Source organism: Eleutherodactylus coqui, chromosome 9, assembly GCF_035609145.1.
Source record: "Eleutherodactylus coqui strain aEleCoq1 chromosome 9, aEleCoq1.hap1, whole genome shotgun sequence".
Lineage (NCBI taxonomy): Eukaryota > Metazoa > Chordata > Amphibia > Anura > Eleutherodactylidae > Eleutherodactylus > Eleutherodactylus coqui.
In genome coordinates, this window is record NC_089845.1 from 73726780 (window position 1) to 73746968 (window position 20189).

The following is a 20189-nucleotide window of genomic DNA, read 5'->3' on the forward strand; positions in this document are numbered from 1 at the left end:
AGGGAGGGAACCTTGAGTCTCAGATTCTTGGATGACAACAAAACTTGCTCCCCGACTACAAAAGGTGCAGAGATGGTACATCTTTTATTTGCGTATTTACGCAGTTTCTCTTGGGAACCCTGAAGGTTCTTACGAACCTGGGCCCAAACTGTGCACAGTTCCTCAGAGGATATGTCGGCGGCCGGATTGTTCGAGACCACAGGAGTGGAAAGCGAGAACCGGGGATGAAACCCATAGTTACAAAAAAAAGGTGACAATTGGGTCGACGAGTTAACATGGTTGTTGATAGCAAATTCGGCGAGAGGTAAGTAGTTGGCCCACTGATACTGGTTATCAGAGACAAACAGTCGCAGATACTGGATAAGTTCTTGGTTCATTCGTTCCGTTTGTCCGTTACTCTCGGGATGGAAAGCGGAGGAGAAGGACAAATTTACGTTTAGATTTTTACAGAAGGCTCGCCAGAAGCGAGCGACGAACTGAACCCCTCTATCTGACACAATGTCCTCGGGGATCCCATGTAACCGAACAATCTCCTTGATGAACATTTCAGACAGAAGTTTGGCGTTAGGCAACTTGCAAAGCGGAACAAAATGTGACATTTTAGAGAAACGGTCTACTATTACCCAGATGACCGTATTCCCCAGCGAGGATGGCAGATCAGTAATAAAATCCATGGACAAATGGGACCATGGCCTGGACGGAATGGGCAAGGGAAGAAGAGGACCCTCAGGACGTCTCCTGAGATTCTTCCCCCTTGCGCAAACCGGGCACGCGGACACAAATACCCGTACCTCCTTGGCCATGTGCGGCCACCAATAGAGTCTGGACACTAACTCCAGCGTACCCCTGATGCCGGGGTGTCCAGCTAGGACTGAAGCATGTGTCTCCTCTAACACTTTCAATCTCAGTGATAACGGGACAAATAATTTGCCTTCCGGAAGGGCTTCAGGAGCAGATTGTTGAGCGGCGTGAATGAGAGGTGAAAGGTCGGAGGAGACAGCAGCGAGGACCACCCCAGGGGAGAGAATGCTCTCAGGCTCCGGCTCGGCAGGTTCCGGAGAACCAAAGCTCCTAGACAGGGCATCAGCCTTGACATTCTTAGAACCGGGTCTATAGGTAACAACAAAATTGAACCGAGAGAAGAACAAGGCCCAGCGGGCTTGCCGAGCATTTAACCTCTTAGCGGAATCTAGATAGGTGAGGTTTTTATGGTCTGTGAGTACCGTGATCTGGTGGTGGGCTCCTTCCAAAAAATGCCTCCACTCTTCGAAAGCCCACTTAATCGCCAGCAATTCCCGGTTGCCTATATCATAGTTCCGTTCGGTGGAAGAAAACTTCCTAGAAAAATAGGCACACGGTCTAAGGTTGGTGAGAGTGGAGGGACCTTGGGACAGTACCGCTCCCACACCAAACTCAGAGGCATCTACCTCCACCACAAAAGGGCTGGACAGATCCGGTTGTACTAGGACCGGTGCAGAAGAGAACGCCGCCTTTAGGGTATCGAAGGCCCTCAGAGCCTCAGAAGACCAGGTCCTCACATCTGCCCCCTTTCTGGTGAGGTCCGTTAGAGGTTTAGCCACCACGGAGAAGTCTTTGATGAATTTGCGATAGTAGTTGGCGAAGCCGAGGAAGCGTTGAAGGGCTTTCAACGACCCTGGCTGGGCCCACTCCGTGATGGCTTTCACCTTTTCAGGATCCATCTGGAAGTCGCATGGCGTGATGATATACCCCAAAAATGATATCTTTTGTACCCCGAAAACACATTTCTCGAGTTTAGCAAACAGCTTGTTATGTCTGAGTCGAGCTAGTACAGTCTGAACGTGAGTATGGTGACTCGGCAAGTCGGAGGAAAAAATCAAAATGTCGTCTAGATATACAACCACGAACACCCCCATGATATCCTGAAACACTGAGTTCATGTACCCCTGAAAAATGGCGGGGGCGTTACACAATCCAAAAGGCATAACTAGGTATTCAAAATGCCCGAGGGGCGTATTGAAGGCGGTTTTCCACTCATCCCCCTCCCGAATGCGGATGAGGTTGTATGCTCCCCTGAGATCAAGTTTAGAAAACCATCGGGCACCAGCGACCTGGTTGAGGAGGTCAGGAATGAGTGGAAGAGCATACTGGTTTCGGACTGTGATTTTGTTTAGCTCTCTATAGTCAATACAGGGCCGGAGACCCCCATCCTTCTTCTCAACGAAGAAAAACCCGGCACCCACCGGGGATTCTGAGGGCCGGATGTGCCCCTTGGCCAGGCTGTCCTGGATATAGTCCCTCATGGATTCTCTCTCAGGAACCGTAACGTTATAAATGCGGCCCTTGGGAAGTTTGGCCCCAGGAATCAAGTCTATTTTACAGTCCCATTCCCTATGAGGGGGCAGAGCTTCGGATAATTGTTTGGAGAACACGTCAGAAAACTCGGAGAGGTATTCTGGTAGGGGGGTCCCCTCGCAGGTGGAGATTCCCACCTTCACCGCACAAAGGTGGTTGGCACAGCGGGGACCCCACTTTACCAGTTCCAACGTGTCCCAATTTACTACCGGGTTGTGTTCCCGGAGCCAGGGGAGGCCTAGGACGACGTCTACAGACAAATCTCTCATCACTAGAAAGGTGCAGGTTTCCACGTGTAAGGCTCCTATGGTAAACCTTACTTCAGGGGTAACCAGATTAACCACCCCTGCTTGCAATGGGGTGGAGTCCACTCCTGAAACCAGAATCGGGGTCTCTAAACGTAAAAAAACCCCGGACAGTTGAGCAACGAAATTAAAGTTAACGAAATTCGCCGCAGCCCCAGAATCAACAAAGGCTTGCCCAGTACGGTGGAAAGCATGAAATTCTAGGGTGCAAGGCAATAACATTTTGGACAACACAGGGAGTACCTTGGCTCCTAGACAGTCCTCCGGACAACTGCCTAGGAGCGGACGTTTTCCCTGCCATGGCTTCTTGGCGCAGGTTGCAATGCGGTGACCCGGCTCCCCACAGTAGAAGCAGAGGTTCTTCTTCAGGCGATTTTCCCGTCGTTGCTTGGGGTTCATGGCTCCCAGCTCCATGGCCTCGGTGGTGGGAGGTGGAAAAGTCGGGTCAGTAGAAGAAGTGGGCGTGGGGAGTGGAGTGGTCCGAGCGGCGTGTCTGGCCCTCAAACGTCGGTCAGCCCGAATAGCCAGCGACATGGCTTGCTCCAGGGTTCTTGGCTCCGGGTGGGCCACGAGTAGGTCCTTAAGACCCTCAGACAGACCGGTCAAAAATAGGTCTTTTAGGGCGGCATCATTCCACCCGGATTCTGTACAGTGCTGGCGGAATTGGGAACAGTAGTCCTCCGCCATCTTGCAACCCTGGCGCAGGGCCAGAAGCTTGGAGACTGCGTAGCCGGCACGGTCGGGTTCGTCATAAATTTGACCCAAGGCGGAAAAAAAGGCGTCAAGGGATAGTCGGGCGGGAGAGCCAGCAGGTAATGAGAAAGCCCAATTTTGGGGCTCTCCCCTCAGGCGGGTAATTACAATTCCCACTTTCTGGTATTCAGTACCAGAGGAGTGGGGGCGGAGATCAAAGTAGAGCTTGCAGCTCTCTCTAAATGCGAAAAACTGACTTCTCTCTCCGGAGAAACAATCCGGAAGCGTGGCTCGAGGTTCTGTCATTGTTCCTGGAGCGGAAGGGGGCTGCATGGGACCTGCAGCTGCCGCTTGTTCCTGTCGCTGCAAGCGGGCTGTTAGGTCCTGGGCAAGGTTCGTAAGGAACTGGACCTGGTTCGCTAAAGCTGCCATGGCCTCCATCGAGGGGTTCAGAGTTGCCGGGCGGATGCAAGGGTCTGACCTTCGTTCGGCCAGTGTTACTGTCAGGACAGTGTCCGGGATATGGGGGTCCCTGAGATATCCCGCAACCCCTGTCCCTGCCTACTTGCCCCCCTGGGCTAACCCCCAGGGCGACAACTGGGCGGCGGTCCCTACCCTCACTAGGGAAGCGGGACACGGGAAGACAAACAGACACTGAAGACAAACAACGGTAGAATGGTCAGACAATCCGGGTCGGCAACAGGAGGGTACGCAGTACAGGGGGGTCAGGCAAAACGTAGTCAAAGTCCAAAAGCAGAGGTCAGGAAAGCCGGGGTCACAAACAGGAGTCAAAAGAATACGCGGGTGCAGCTGGAAGACCAAACTAACACTGGCAAGGCCTGAGAGGAAAACACACCTATTTAAATGCTGTCAGCGCTCCCGCCCCAGAAGCTGATTGGGGCGGAGAGCCTGACAGCAGCAGGGCTAATCAGGGCGGTGCTGGGGGCACGCCCCCAGTCTAGCTGCACAGACAGTTACTAGGGAAGCCAGCCTGGTAGTCGAGCGACTAGAAGCACCAGCTGCCTCCCTAGCAACCCGGCGGCGACCAGTCTTACAGCGGCCCGGGGAGATCACCAGAACCGGGGTACCTCTGCGCCGCGCTCCTGTACCCCGGGTGGCCGGACCGGTGGTGCGGGCACGGCGGCCCCGAGAGTTGCCGGTTCTGACAAGGAGTGGATGGCTAGGTCCGCAGCGCCATCCCAGTTATGAAAATATAATCGCTGTTGCGCTGGGACCTTTTGGTGATCCATAATCCCCATTATGGATTTTCCCTATGAGCTATCTCTGTGGCCGATTTGTCTGCCTCGTGTCTCTTGCTTCAAAAGAGAGCCAGGGCCATATACAAATTAGCACATTCTCGGCACTGCCCCTTTGTTTGTATGAGAAGGACATTTGCTCCTCCAGTCTGGGGCCATTAACACTTCCAAGACAACGGGAGGAAAGGAATGTAGGTGATTTCTGTGGAAGCTGGGAATAGCAGAGTGACAGCTGTCTGACCACCCAGCTTTCCCTGGAATCTGAACAGTGGTAGACCGACACGTCAAGATTGGGGACGATTTTTGGGTCGCCCTATATCACACTCTCCTCTTTGAAAGGCGAGTAAGAGTCCAGGCACACAGCAGTGCTGTGCAAAGGAGTAGCGGCATTTTGAAGACTTAAGGGTAACTTTGTGTTGACCTCGTTGAATTTGTCAAATATGCTTGCAAGATAGGCAACGTCAAGACGTGGTTCGACGTGGTGCATCACAAAGGCTTGGGTCAATCAGCCGAAGAAACTCGACTACTGTGTCAAAAAGTTCATAGAAGCATCGTAAGCACTTTCCTCTTGACAAGCACCTCACTTTGGTGTGTAGGAGTAGACATTCGAATTCTTGGTTATGGTCTTGACAGAGTTTGCGGAAAAGACTTTCGTTCTAAGAGTGCTTTTTTATCTTGTTAGCAGCATTATTACATAGCGTACAAAATCATGTAATCGCTCACATAAATATTTAGCAGCAAGGTGTTGCCGACCACACAGTGGACTGCCATTATGCCAGGTATTGCAGATTTTAAATGTGCTATGAATCCACGATATCGACCAATCATGGATGTACAAGCAAGTACATTTGTTAAAGGGATGTTTTTTTTCTTGGAAAAGTTCTTACACTTTTTTGTGTATAGAGGAGCCTTTTATGTCGGTGGTTAAATTTCTGGTAAACAACAGTTCCTCCACTACCTCTTCATTCCGATTAATGAAACGAATGTAAGGTAGCAGCAATGCTTCATTGTCTATAACCATTGACTCCTCAATTTGCATTACAAGTTCTATGTTCTTTAGTACATCAAAAAGCGTTTTTGATTCTTCTTAAAACTGTGTAATTAGTAAAAGGAATCGATTTCACCATGGCACACATGTCAGGCCCCAGCATAGTACTGACAATCTCTTTAACTGCGGGTAACACAAGTGTTTCCCCAATAGTATGTAATTTGCCACATTGTGCTATTAATAAAGAGACTTTATAGGAAGCAAGGAGGCCTTTGTCAACATTGAGAGCAGATTTTTCAAATGGCTTGCCTACAGTGCTGCGGTTCTCAAACTTTAACTTTAAACCTTGGAAAAATGAAATAGGCTTACCCACTTTGTCTGAATGCATTTTTGCAAGGTGAGCACTCAGTAGCGAAGGCTTCATAGCTTCATTCGAAAATGCCTTTTCATAAACGAGGCACAAGGGAAGCTGTCCATTTGTATGAGAAGGGATGAATCCATAATTCAAGTATTCATTTAAATATAGATGGCATTTCTTCTTTTCAGCTATTTTTATAAAGTATGCTTCAAGAAAGCACTGCTTTTGTCGCTCTATCATATAATGATGTATGACTTTTATAACTCCATGACTCCGCTACAGATCAATCACAATGGATAACCTAAAGAACAACCTAACCTACTGTATTCCATAGTGCAGCTGATTGGCTGCAAAGACACTTAACGTCCTCTAAGACTGCAACTCCCAGAGACTTACACAAATGCAAGTTTGTAGCAGTTTCAGCCAATCAGCGGCATTATGGAATACAGCAGGTTAGGCTGTGCTGTAGGTTATCCAGTGTTATGAAGTGTGATTGATCGGTAGTGGAGTCCTGGAGTTGTAAAAGTTATACATTATATGATAGAGGTGCGCAGGCTGCACACAACTCCCATTACATGTAAGTGATTCATATGGAATTAATTGCCTCGGTTTTCGTCGGTTTCGGATTTCAATGATTGTTTTCGGACGGATTATCGACGAAAACCAAGGTATTGCTACTAATTTTTAAAAAAAATGTAGTTACTAAACGAAAAAAAATCAACAAAGCAAACATAGAATGCCCCCCATTTTTGTTCCACCATCCCTTTGAGAAGTAAAAACGCCCTCCAGGGGGCAATGACACCCACATTGAGAACCACTGCTATAGAGGACTGAACCAGCAAAGTGGAACTGCTGACTTTAATTATGCTCTACCTAACGATTAGATTTCTATTTATACCCTGATCCGCCCTTATTTACTATATACAGTACTGTATACTGTAGCAGCTTTCCCAATAATAGCTGCCCCATTCTATAATTAGTTATCTCCCCACTTCTGATTGTTTCAGTGTTATGAAAGCATGTGTTATGTTACTTGCCAGTGTCTTTTCTTCAGTTTAACAAATTAAGCAAAATTCTTTCATTTAGCGGGCAGAGGATGGAAAAACTGCCAATCGCCCACCTTTTAGAGAATGTTAATCCAAAATGAACATAATAGACAAAGCACAATGAAGTGTACCTGTCATCTGGTATGGAAAAATCAAACATTAATAGCAAAGTTTATAGCAACCTAAGGTCCTTTTACATGGACTGATTAACAGACCCCAATGTTCTTCCAAACACTCATTAGCTCGATAATCAGGCGGTGTAAAAGGACCAATGATCAGCCAACGAAGGAGCAAACGCTCGCCATCGGCTGATTGTTCGGATTGAGGAAACATAAAAATACTCATTGATTAGCTGAACATCTCTTCATGTGAACAGGAAGTTGTATAGCCAGCCTATAGGGACGAACGACTGTAATTACAATCTTTCATCCCCATAAGTCAATTCTTGTCACATGTGAAGGAAAATGAAATGAGCGCCGATCAACATGCATGTTGATCAACTGTTTTAACATTTGGCCAAGAATTTGTTTGACTCATTTTAAAGGACCCTTACGGGTCTCTCAATACTGACACTTTTTCTGCCAGAAATTAGCTTTGATCGACGGTTTTTACAAGTTGTTTGGGTCTCGTTCAACTCCGTTTACATGACGTGATAAGCACTACTCTATATGTCTGAAGTGCAAGTGATTAGTGCAAGTGATTAAAAACATGCAGTTCGATTGTTGTCTACATAGTTCAATGTTCTATCGACAACGGATGCTTTTTGGTGCCGCATAAAAGATGCTATCACCTGACAAACAAGCCTGTGCTAATTTGTCAGGGGATCAGTGACGCTATCACACTGGCAGATTATTGGGTGAAAGGACATTCCATTATTCATAATCATCTGTCCACGTAAAGAAGCCCTTAAAGTGTACCTGTCATTTCTGAAATAAATACATGGACTTGTAGCTCTTATGACTCAGATTGTGTAGTGATGTGATTTGGGGCACAAACCCAAAAGTGCCCCAGAGCTCCTGCACCATTATAATCCATCCACTCCTTTTCAGTAGACAGTGACCCTGTCTGGAGCTCCGCCAGTAGTATTCATGCTGCCACTTGCTTTCCCTTAGTTGCCTCCTGTATTTGACCAATGGGAGTGCTGCCCTGATCCGAGACCCCGGACTCTCTTCACTGGATGGAGAGAAGATAGACATGGAGGAGTGAGCTATTGTCCCAGTAATGGCAAAGTGCATTACAGCTCTCACAAGATCTCACAGTAAAGTAATAATACTTGTTGGTGGCTGTCAACAACTTCTACCAATCGATGTGAGCACTCCAGAGTTGTGTTATCAGCAACATCACAGTTACATCTGTTACTAACTGCAGGAGCAGAGCAGTAATCACAGCTAGAATTTGGGAGGGCTGCTGTATGGGCACAGGCATAAGACAGTGAAAAAAAGTATAGAACACAGACTAATAATTCACTAATAATGGAACAAACTGTTATGTGTTTTGCTTGAAGGGCAACTTCAGTGATTTTTTTTTTCTATTCATTCTGTAGCTATCTCCCCAGTATATATAAGCCCGCGTGTACTACCTTACTTAGTTAACTCTTTCTCTCTGAAACTTCTTGGGATCCTTCTCCTCAGGTAGGTCATCTCATTCTGACTACCTGAGATTTACTTGACTTTATGATCCTCTCAAAAAGTCAGTTTTTCAGTCTCCAGCTGGAGCTTCCATCACAGATCCGGCTCAAAATACTAGAAGAAAAAGCACTGCATGATGCACTTTTTCTTCCATCCAAAAGATAGGCGGAAAGTGGATGAACTCCTTTATAGTCAATGCGGTCCGCAAGACTCTTTTCAGTTCTTTTCAGAGTTGGAGCCGTTTATCCGTGGGGATTCCCTTTCGTGCAAGAAAGCAGAACCTCGGGTGCAGATGTGAAACCATCCTAATTCCCATGTGATGAACCCTACTACACAAGGACGTTAGAGGGATCAGAAACTCCTATAACAGTTACTGCATATGATCAGAGACTCCTAGCAGTGGGTTAGAATGAAGAAGATGATAGCTCAGCCTCCTGACTATATACTTATGTTCTGTAGCTTTTCTATACAGAGTAGTGGTAATCACACTGCCCTCCCAGCAGCAGAGATGGTACAGGCCCTAGCTGCTCATGGGATGTACTGAGACATGGAATCAATACCACAGAATAGTGAAAGAGAAAGCAAGGACAAATCGCTGCATTAAGATGGTGCCTGATAAGCATCAGACAAGAGGCTGCACTGCATTAAATTGACTGTAGTATACTTAGGAGACCTCCAGAATGTGACAGGCAATTGAGTGAAAGGTGCAAGGATGTAAAAATGTTGTTTTTTTTTTTGCTGAAGTGGCTCTTTAATAAGTAAATTAAAGCAGTGTTGCTAGAAATTACTATGAGCAGCTTCTATGACATAACGTCATTACATTTCAGTGCCAGTGTACATGCAGCAGACATTGGCCCCTATCACCTCCCATATTTATAGGTTTATTTACTGTATAGTGCCACAAATAGTCCTGGATTGTGTCCAAATTAAATATAAAGAGTTATTCACATGTATTCCTTGTTTTACACTTTTTAACTATCTTTGGCTTTTACGTAGGCTATTTTTCATGGAGGGCAGAATAGCAGAGTCTACCTAGGCTATTCTGTCTTCTAAAGAAAGTGTATATTCAATGTATACTTTTTTTTTCATTTTAATCAAAGGGCGATGTAAAGAAACGTAATGCTTTAGGCTTTGTTCAGGTCTGCATTTAGGGTTTTTGTTTTCCACCTCTGTCAGCAGAAAACAGAATCCGTGCAGGGAATGGATTAGTTCTTTGATGAAACTGAATGGTGCTGGATGGACCCCATTGACTATAATGGGATCTGTCCAGTTTCTATCAAGCCGTTCAGTATTTCCCTGGACATAGTAGTGCAGCGACCGAGAACAAAGCCTTCAGTGCGGAGACAGTGGAGTACAAGATAGCAGTAGTTCACAGTGGCTCTACCGTCTCCTTTCCCAAAAGCTGAAGTATAGCCCAGCTCAGTCACTAGCAAGGGAGATAAGATTTTAGCAGACTTGATTACCACAGATCAGTCCTAGATTATTGTCGTGACGCCAGTGTCCCTACATAAGCAATAAGTAACTCGCGATGAATAAATGAATCCATAAGCAAAAGTGATTTTTCAAAACCGGAGACACGCGGTTTCCTTTTACTCACAATCCAACTTTGATTTTCCAACACAGGCAAATTACTTGTACGTTTCAACATGAAGATACATGCTTCTAAAAAGATTTTTGAGCTCTACCTTTTCAGACACACTTGACAACAGAAAGGTTTTTTTTTTTTCCAAAGCACACACATGCTCAGTCGCTGTTATCTGAAGGACACTTTCTTGTGTTATACGACCTTTCAAATCACTCTTACTTTAGCTGTAACGGGTTTTTGCGCTTTCCCCCAGGATGCAGTTCAGCAGGGGCGCATGCGGCCCTTGCGCTCTCACACCAACTCTTAGGCAGTATCTCCTGTGCTTCCGTCTCTGGAGGAGACAAGCCTTCTAACAGCAGAGACACAGTCCTGTGTGCACCTCCTTCTCCGACCACCAACTATAATAATCTTTATTTATATAGCGCCAACATATTCCGCAGCACTTACATTACAGGGGAAATAACACAGGACAACGGTTACATGACGTAATCAATTAATGGAAACGGCAGGGGTGAGGATCCTGCTCCAATGAGCTTACATACTACAGATAATGGGGTGATACAGAAGGTAGAGGGGCTGGAGATGTGCATGGTATGGCGAGATGGAGAGTGAGGGATGCTATACACACAGACAATTATCAGGCTGTATAGTGGCGAAATCGGGGTGACTGCAGGTGCCAGTTGATTACAGCTAGCAGGGATTGCAGTCTGTGGGACAGGGAGCATGTTATCAGGCGGAGTACAGAGGGGTTTGGTTTAGGGGATATGGTATGCCTCCCTGAAGAGGTGCTTTTTTAGTGAACGCCTGAAGTTTAGTGTGTCAGTGATTGCCCGGATATTTTTTGGTAGCGTGCTCCAGAGGACAGGTGCTGTTCTTGAGAAGTCTTGGGGGTGGAAATGAGAGGTTCGAATTAAAGGGGCACTTAGTCTGATTTCATTAACTCTGCGGAGGGCGTGGGCTGGGTGGTGAATTGAGATGAGGGAAGCAATGTAGGGCGGGGCGGTGCTGTGGAGAGCTTTGTGGTTGAGGGTAGCGAGTTTAAATTGTATTCTGTATTTGACGGGCAGCCAGTGCAGTGACTGGCACAACTACTCTCTTCTCCATCTATCTCTCTCTCTCAACTCCTCACCCAATTCCCAAACTACCAATCACATCACAGTAATAGGATAGGGAGACAAGCAGACTCACGCAAGATTGACATAACTTACTTAAAGACAAACAGGCTTACAAATGATGGTGGTCACTCTGGGCACTACAATAGCTCTGCATGCTGCGCTTTTAGTTTGGGATTTTGGGATGAATCTGCGCTGGAGGCTTTGAATGGGTGCCGGCAGCAGGATCCTCTCCCGCAGCTGTCATGTGTGACAGCTGCAGTAGGGAATTAAAGGGGTTGTCCCGCGCCGAAACGGTTTTTTTTTTTTTTTTAAACCCCCCCCCCGTTCGGCGCGAGACAACCCCGATGCAGGGGTTAAAAAAACCACCCGCACAGCGCTTACCTGAATCCCGGCGGTCCGGCGTCTTCATACTTACCTGCTGAAGATGGCCGCCGGGATCCTCTGTCTCCGTGGACCGCAGGGCTTCTGTGCGGTCCATTGCCGATTCCAGCCTCCTGATTGGCTGGAATCGGCACGTGACGGGGCGGAGCTACACGGAGCCCCATTCAGAAAAGAAGAAGACCCGGACTGCGCAAGCGCGGCTAATTTGGCCATCGGAGGGCGAAAATTAGTCGGCACCATGGAGACGAGGACGCCAGCAACGGAGCAGGTAAGTATAAAACTTTTTATAACTTCTGTATGGCTCATAATTAATGCACAATGTACATTACAAAGTGCATTATTATGGCCATACAGAAGTGTATAGACCCACTTGCTGCCTCGGGACAACCCCTTTAAGGAATTCCTCTGCTGCATCTGTCACAGATGTAGCAGCAGGGAATTCTTTTTACTAGCAGGGATGAAGGAAACATCTGCCCCATGCAGTAGATGTGTTCTTCATCCCCGCGGGGGACACGGCAGCGGCGGATAGGTAAGTTTGTTTTTTTTACACTAAAATCCTTGTTTTTCAGGGAAGAGCTTATATGTAAAGCCCTTCCATGAAAAACAATGCAAGGGTGCCGGCAGACCATTGTTTTCAACTCCATTCATATTCATATTATATGGGGGCTTTTGGTGCATAAATGCACAGAAAATAGAGCATGCTGCATGCTTTTTGTGAGTGACTGAAATGTGCAGGAAAAAAATGCGCGTGTGAGCGAACCCATTGAAATCAATAGGTTCTGTTCCTCGCGTGTTGTGTGGGCAAATACGCTCGTGTGAAGCCATAAAGGTACGCTTTAGTCAAATGGCACGGCGCTTTTTAATTGGGAAAAGTCCAATTATAGACAATTATCCATATTAGGCCGTCTGCACACGGACGGATTTGCATTGCGGAATCCGGAGCGGTCGTTCACCCCTGGATTCCGCAGCTAATACCGCCCACAGCAAGCTATGGAGAAGCGTTTTTTCCTGCCCATTAACGGAAATGAATTGCGATTTTCTTTTCATGAAGGAAAAATGGCAGCATGCGCGATTCCTAGGCAAATTCTGTCCGGACGGCTTCCATTGAAGTCAATGGAAGTCGTCCGCCCCGCGGACCTACCACAATCATCATTGCGGAAAGGTCATGGGATCCACGTCATCGCCTAGAGGCAGCGATGCATTATCTGCACTGCGCTGGTGTGCCGGCTGGTACATCCGCAATGCTGATAAAGAAGAATCCGGACAGGTACGCAGGATCACTGCGTGTGGAATCCGACCCGGTCATGTGCAGGCGGCCTTTATAGGATATGCCATAAATCTCAGACACGTACGGGACAACGGGGAGCCGGCCCCCGTCCTGTCTGATGAGGGGGCCATGGTATTTTGGTCAGTACAAGTCTTCCCATCACATAATTTCTCTGCAGGTACCACTCCTGGTTTGGGCTTACAAACACTGCAGAAAAATGGCGACCTAAATAGGCAAATAAGCCAGTGGCGTTCAGCTAATGTGTGTACATGGCAGTGGCCTAGGGGGCAGCAGCGAGGAATGGTCCAGCGTTTACCTCAGCAGCCAATCACAGCGCTCCTTTCACTTTCTAACCTGCGCCGGGAACGGTCGCTATGGAAACGGGATGTCCTTGTACCTGTGTGACCTGCCGTCCAGAGGAGCAGTACACGAGCGCTAGGGGGCGCTGTAGAGAGCTGCGGGGAGGGCGGTGCACGCAGGAGGAGGAGGCTGTGCAGCGGGGATGAGGAGTGCAGACATCTAGGAGGAGAGGCTTATGACAAGGGATAGCTCGGCTCGTACAGCAGTGCTGGGCTCCGGGTATTACAGGCACCATTACACAGACATGAAGCCTTGTGAAGGAGCCTGGAGCAAGCCGCACGGGGCGGCTGCAGAGCAGGGAGGGGACGGCAGAGGGGCTGCCGGGGACCCCTGGAAGGACTGCATGGACACCGCGGTGCAGCTGGCGCTCACGGCCGGACAGGTGAGAGGAGCTATGGCGGACTGCTGAGGGATACGTGAGGACTGTCAGCGCCACCATGTCCTCCAGGAGCCTCGCCATTAGTTGTGCTGGCAGCCCGCAGTAACGGGGTGTATATGGGGGGACTGCAGGGTACTGTGGGGTGCAGAGGGGCTCATTAACCCCAGCGATATTCTCGCCATGCGATGTGCGCAAAACTTACATGAAGTGAAAATTGCTTCGCATCACCGTGAAAAACGCACGTTGGCAGCACTATATCGCGCCGCCGGTGTGAATGTAGCCTCAGTAGCAGAGTGTTTTTGGCAGAGCGGTTTCGTGCGGAATTGGCAGTGTTTTCCAGTGACCGCGGTGCGGATGAGCGGTCAAGAAATCTCAACCGCATCTTCAAGAAACCTTTACGCTTATGACGTGAATTTTCAGCATCGTTAAGGCCGGGCTCACCAATTGTATCTGGCAGCGTGCAGGAGGCGAGATGTATGCCATGACGTGTACTGGCTGCGTGCCGCCCAGCGCCATGTACTCTCTTGGTGTGTATACACGCCAAGATAGAACATGCTGTGGTTTGTTTTTTTTGCGTGCATATTTTGCGCCATTCGTGTGAGCGGTAATATGGCCGCCCATGGCAGATCGGTACAGCGTATTTCGCCCACGGAACACACTATACCGACACGCTTGTGTGAGCCCTCCTAAGGCTGGCCGTCCACGGGTGAGTTGTCATTGCGAGATCCGCAGAGATAAATCGCCCGCAGACCTCGCGTGACACGCTTTCCAAAGGAGAACTATGGATAGCACAGCCCGACGCCCACGAGCGGAGAATGATAGCGATTCTCCGCTTGCTGGATTCAAATCACGGCATGCTGCGGTTTTCCGTGGTGAGCCTATCTACTAAATAGGCTCACCGTGGAGACCTGTCAGTCCCCCCTCCCCCCTCCTCCCCCGTCGACAGGCGTTAATTCTGTAGTAGGTATTCTGCGCTGTGGGCGTAGCCTTGCGCTGTATTTACACAGTTCCTCGTGTGAGTTGTGTCCGATTGCAGTATGAACAGAAATCGCACAAGAAAATGACCTGTTATTTTCTTTGTTTCTACACCAAACCTTGAAGAAAAAAAATTAAATCTAGTTTATGCAGGTTTAACCCTTTATGGACATGGCCTGTTTTGGCCTTAGATGGGTTCTGTCAGTCTACTTACCAGATCTTCTCCTGCAGCCCAGAAGGGGTCACTTCACCTTCAGCTGGCTGATTCCTCTCCTTCCTGTGATGCTACTTATATTGCCAGCAGTCTTCTTCCTGCCAGCCAATGTACGCTACGTCACAGTTCACAGGCCAGCAGGGGAGTGCAGATCTACTTTAGAGACTGCTCATGCGAGCTGCCTCTGAAATAGATTAGCATTCAGTCTTAGGCAGTGAACAACATGACCTTCACTGACCGTCCTGGAAGAAGAATGTGAGGAATGTAGCCTTCATAACAAGCCGGTCAGCGTGCGGTGAGATGACCCGGGGCAATGCAGGACCTCAGCGAGGAGAAGATGTGGTAAGGACACGGACGGGGGAGGTATAGGTTAATATAGAATTCTTAATATATATATTTTTTTTTAATGATTAAACCCCTTTAATGTTGGAGCCTTATTTTTAAAATCTGATATCTGTCACTTTATGCAGTAATAACCCCTGAATGCTTTTTCCTTATCAATGCTTTTCTGAGACTGGGGTTTTTTTTTTGTTTGTTTTGGGGTTTTTTTGGTGACAAATTGTACTTTGTTAGTTTCATCAATAAATCTTGTGTTTATTGTGAACAAAATCTAAATGTACTAAAAACCTTGAAAAACTAGCAATTTTCAATTTTTTTGTTTTTCTTTATGTATTTAAAGTTTTTTTTCTCCTATTAAAAAAGATTCCCATGGGGGGTGGAGGGGGAATGGTGGCATGCTGAGACAGAAGAGTGCGGGAAGGTGCCTTCTGCATGTTATGAGTATGATCTTCACGTAGAACTCTAAATATGTTCAAGTAATCCGAGGAAACCACTAAATGAATAATATAACTGAAGGGAAAGACCGTCGTGGACAGAGATGGTACTTATAAAGCCGAACAAAGTAAGAGGGCGGGAAAAATATCCTCTCCCCACCCCTCCGAAAAATTGTTTTCTCTTTTTTTCTCCCCCCCCCCCCCCCCCCTCCATCCTTTTACAAGATCTCTCTCATGCTATCCCCCGCCACCCCGCCCAGCCCCCGAGCACGCTCGGACAAGAATGCAGTTACTTGAGAAGAGTGAGGCTTGCTCGAGTAACTGACTTATCCGAGCATGCTCGCTCATCTCTAGTCATGGGACCAATGAAACTGTAAAGGAGGAAGAGAAGGAGCATTGAAATGCTTGAGGTAATGATATATTTACAGCCACTAATTTCTGGAGGTTTAATTTAAAATTGGAGATTTGTTGGAATTTCCAAAATTCTACCATTTAACTAAGAAGGGTTGTGAAGGGATTGGTTATATAAAATAAAAGGTTGTCTGCCTATGCTGCTATTTTGATTTCCTGATTATCAATATGAAGGCCTGTGATATTCAAATTGGCTCCAATGATCCTTAATAAAGGCTCCAAGGATAACTCTAAAATTAAGGGGGCAAGTGGGCAGGCCTGGAGTGTACCATTACTTATAGAGAAGACCCCCGTTAACCTTGGTGGATGTAGGAGGAGTCTGGTACAGAGACTGTATCCAAGTCCTCATGACCAGGCTGAGCCCAATATGTATTAGGACTGCAAGAAGAAGGGGCCGTGCTACCCGATCGAATGCTTTTTCAGTGTCGGTAGATAGTAGGCAATGGGGAATACATTTGGTTTCAGCATAATGTATTGTATTCTGGACCTTAGTGATATTATCGTGAGTTTGTCTTGAAGGAACAAACGGAATTTGGTCAGAGTGTACCGACTCTGGCAGCAATGGTGAAAGACGCATTGCAAGTACCTTTTTTGAATAGTTTGAAATCAACATTAAAGGGGTTCTGACACGAATAAGGTTTTTATGCTTTAGCAGCCATTGTTTCTTGGTCTGCCTAATGGACAAAGGGTACCCATGATTAATGGCGTGCTAAAGCATAAAAACCTTATACTTAACTTTTTTCCTGTTGTTGCTGTGCAGCGGGGGTCATCTCCCAGCAGACTCTCTTCTTCGTCCAATGAGCCTGGACAGGCTGCCCCCCCCCTTCGGGATTTCGCGCAGGCGCAGAAGACAGGTGCCCTCTAACAGGAGTCATGACGGCCGCCTCTCCACTGCGCACACGCAGAACTCGGGAGTTCAGCCAGGACGGACAGGCCGCCCACAGCAAGCACTGCTTGTGACATGGCGCCCATCCGTTCACCTTGAAAGTGGCTAATGGACGGAGCAGAGCAGAAGGTGGTCTTTTTGACCGCTCCAGCTCTGCTTCTAGAAGCCACAGAAGAAGATGCCCGACGAAGGGGACATGCCTGATGATCGGTCCTGGCCAGGCAAGGTAAGTAAAAATTATTTTTTTTTGTCATGTCAGAACATCTTTATGTAGGGGGATGGGACAATAGTTCGAACAAAGGCTGGGATCTTTACCTTTATGCATAACTGTAATCTTGGGCGCTAGTCATTGCAAGGGGGGAGGGGGCACCCCTCCGCAATCGAATTCAACAAAGAAGCCAGTGGGCTGGTGAGTAGGTCTGAGTACTTATAGTAAGAAGACGGTTGTCCATCTGGGCCAGGAGCCTCACTTTATGGCATTGATTGTAAGGCACAGGAAATCTCCATCCCTGATAGGTTGCTCCAGTGACCAGATTTGTCTAAATACTGCTGAATTTGGGAGCTCAGGGTATTATTGCCTGGTGTCCTCAAAGGAGGAACCAAGTTGTTAATTTTCTTTAGTATTATGCAAACTCTACTGCAATTTTTTTTCATGGTCATTAGCGGAGGAGCCCTTGGGGGATGAGATCGCTGGCATGAAGTTACAGGACCCCTGGTCTCTTAAAGAGCTTGCTCGAGTCCTGCTGCATTTATTCCTGAATTTTTTGAAATGGTGACTGTTTGGAAGGCTAATTTATCTTTCAGACGTTTCTGAAAACTCCTCTTACTTGGATAGATTACTATCCAAGGTAGCCAGTTGGTTGGAATTTGGTAGATATACATATGCAAAGGTGAAGGTGCGACCCACCAACTTAACCCTTAAGGAATAGAAACCGTCTTTCAATATCAGTGCGAAAATCACTCAGTTCCCATTGCGCCGTTGTGTCTAAATCTGGCTTAAGACCATCCCTGGGACAACCGCATGCCCCCCAGCTAAGGTGAGGAGGTGGCTTTTGGCTGAGAATGTAAGGATAAGGCAGAAGAGAGAAAAGGGCAAGCTCAATAGTATATGAATCAATAAAAGTTTGAGAGAGATCTACACTTATATTCCCCTGAAATGGGGACTTGAGGTAAAGTAAACCCGTGGCCAACAGGATATAAATGAGGACTGATATTCTAGCAATCAATGGATGTCCTAGTGAATGTCACTGAGAGAAAGGGGAAAAACTATGCAAGGCCCGTCTAACTTTTTATCTTCCTGCAGATATGATACTCTATAATAAGTAGTTCGAACTAGAAAGGCCCTTGTAATATATGGTAGCTGTTTATTATTCAGGAGCTGTATTATGAGATAGTGGAGCCTAATCTCTACTGTTCAGCAAGCAGCATTCAGTGACATTTTGGACATGGGATGTAAGTTTACATCCTGTTGCACTAAGTACCATGCACCCATGCTGTAAACTTACGTCCTGTGGTGTTAGAGGTACAATATCTGTCCAAGAAACATGGATTAATATCGCACTCGCCTATGTTAGTACAACCTTGGGGCTCGTTCACATGGGGCTGATTTACTGTGGATTTTCCGCAGCAGACACTGATCTACAGCAGATTTCACCCCATCAATTGAGAGCTGGGAAAGTGTGTTGTGGATCCAGAAACACATAAAAATGAACGGTCGTCGTGATTTTATTTGCAATTTTAAAAAAAATTAAAGGCGAGTTATGAGTGTTTCACATCAGGGAGATCATTTGTAATCCTGTAAATATATGTATATTGATATTACATAAATTTATATAATAAGACTATTCACTATCTCTATCACAGTGTCAGGCATCCTATAACTGCATACAATATGTATGGCATATGTTTCTAACACTATGCAGGACAGCGCTCCGATGTTGTACGCTGTTCTGCATATACATATTACACTATGCAGGACGGCGCTCAACATATAGTTACAGAATTATTAAAAATGATCTTCTCGATGTGAAACAGTCATAACTCCCAACTTAATATAGATACGCGGAACAGCCTCTGACATTGGAGGTATGACTTGCATAGTGTAATTTTATTTTTTTTCCCAGTGGTAATGTAGTAGAGGGCAAAAAATTGTGCAACTCAGAAAATGACTGCAAAATAGCTCTCAAATCCTACAGTTTTGTGTATTCAGCTCCCTTGCCAACTCATGTGGTCACAGGATGATCGTTGCAGACTACTAACAAATCCTGCATTCTGTCTGATTCTGCGGTCATGTATTACTCCTTCATAACCTACTGCTTGTTCTAAATCACGGCACCCAGACCCCACCAATAAAATTCACTGAAATGTCATTATGTCATGTCAGAAGTTTATAAAATGTTTAGTTACACTTTTAAAGGAGCTATGTGAATTCAAATTTAAAGGTTTTTCCCAGCTGGGCAAGGGATAAAAAAAACCCCAAACATACTCTCTCTTTGCTCCCTCGGGGCACTGCATGGTGCCCAGGATGTCAGCCCTGATGCCAGGAGTTCTGAAAGTGACGCTGCAGCCTCTAACTTCTGGCGGCAGAGGACAGAGATTGGTCAGGGGACCTGGTAATTGGTGCCCCAGGGAGGTGAAGACAGTTGAGTATGCTTTTTGTTTCTTAAATTTTATTTTTATTTCAATCTTTGCCTAGCTGCTAAAAAAATGTTTAATTTGAAAATCAGATAAGCCCTTTAAAGGGAACTCGTCACCAACTATAAGCACCATAAACCAAGTTATGATGCTTACAATTTAGGTGATGTCGAGTCTGAGGGGCCGCCTTTCATACTCATCGTGTCCCCCAAACGTGGTGTCTCCCAGCAAAGTCAGGACATACACAGCAAATTGGCGCTCTTTTCAGCAGGCTGTGCATTTGCTACCATCTGTATGGGAGGTGCTTGCATAGCCTTCTGAAAATAGTCAAGCTGACCTTGCCACGTGAGTATGAGACGGGCTCCCCAGACTCCACGTTACCTAAAGTTTAAGCTCCATAACTTTTCAGCTTAGACTTGGTGACAGGTTCCCTTTAACTGTGGCCTCCTGGTCTGCTACCTTGGTACATCTATTAAGGCCTACTTGTGTATGGGGAGCAACCTGTCAATCTATTTGTTCCAGGTAGGGAGAAAGATTTTATTTGGACTGCAGTTCAAGCAGAATACAACTCCTGACTGGTTCCCTTTAAAGAATTGCTGTA

The 20189-nt window shown here is 46.7% G+C and overlaps 1 protein-coding gene across 1 annotated transcript in view; it reads left to right on the plus strand.

Annotated features, from left to right (window-relative positions):
* The first annotated feature begins 13465 nt into the window (after positions 1–13465).
* The window catches only part of IMPA2 (inositol monophosphatase 2), a 35914-nt gene continuing 29190 nt past the window's right edge, over positions 13466–20189 (plus strand). The window contains exon 1 of the mRNA XM_066579527.1: positions 13466–13698. Within this exon, the coding sequence (XP_066435624.1) occupies positions 13492–13698 (207 nt within the window). The 5' untranslated portion in view covers positions 13466–13491. The remainder of the gene's footprint in view (positions 13699–20189) is intronic.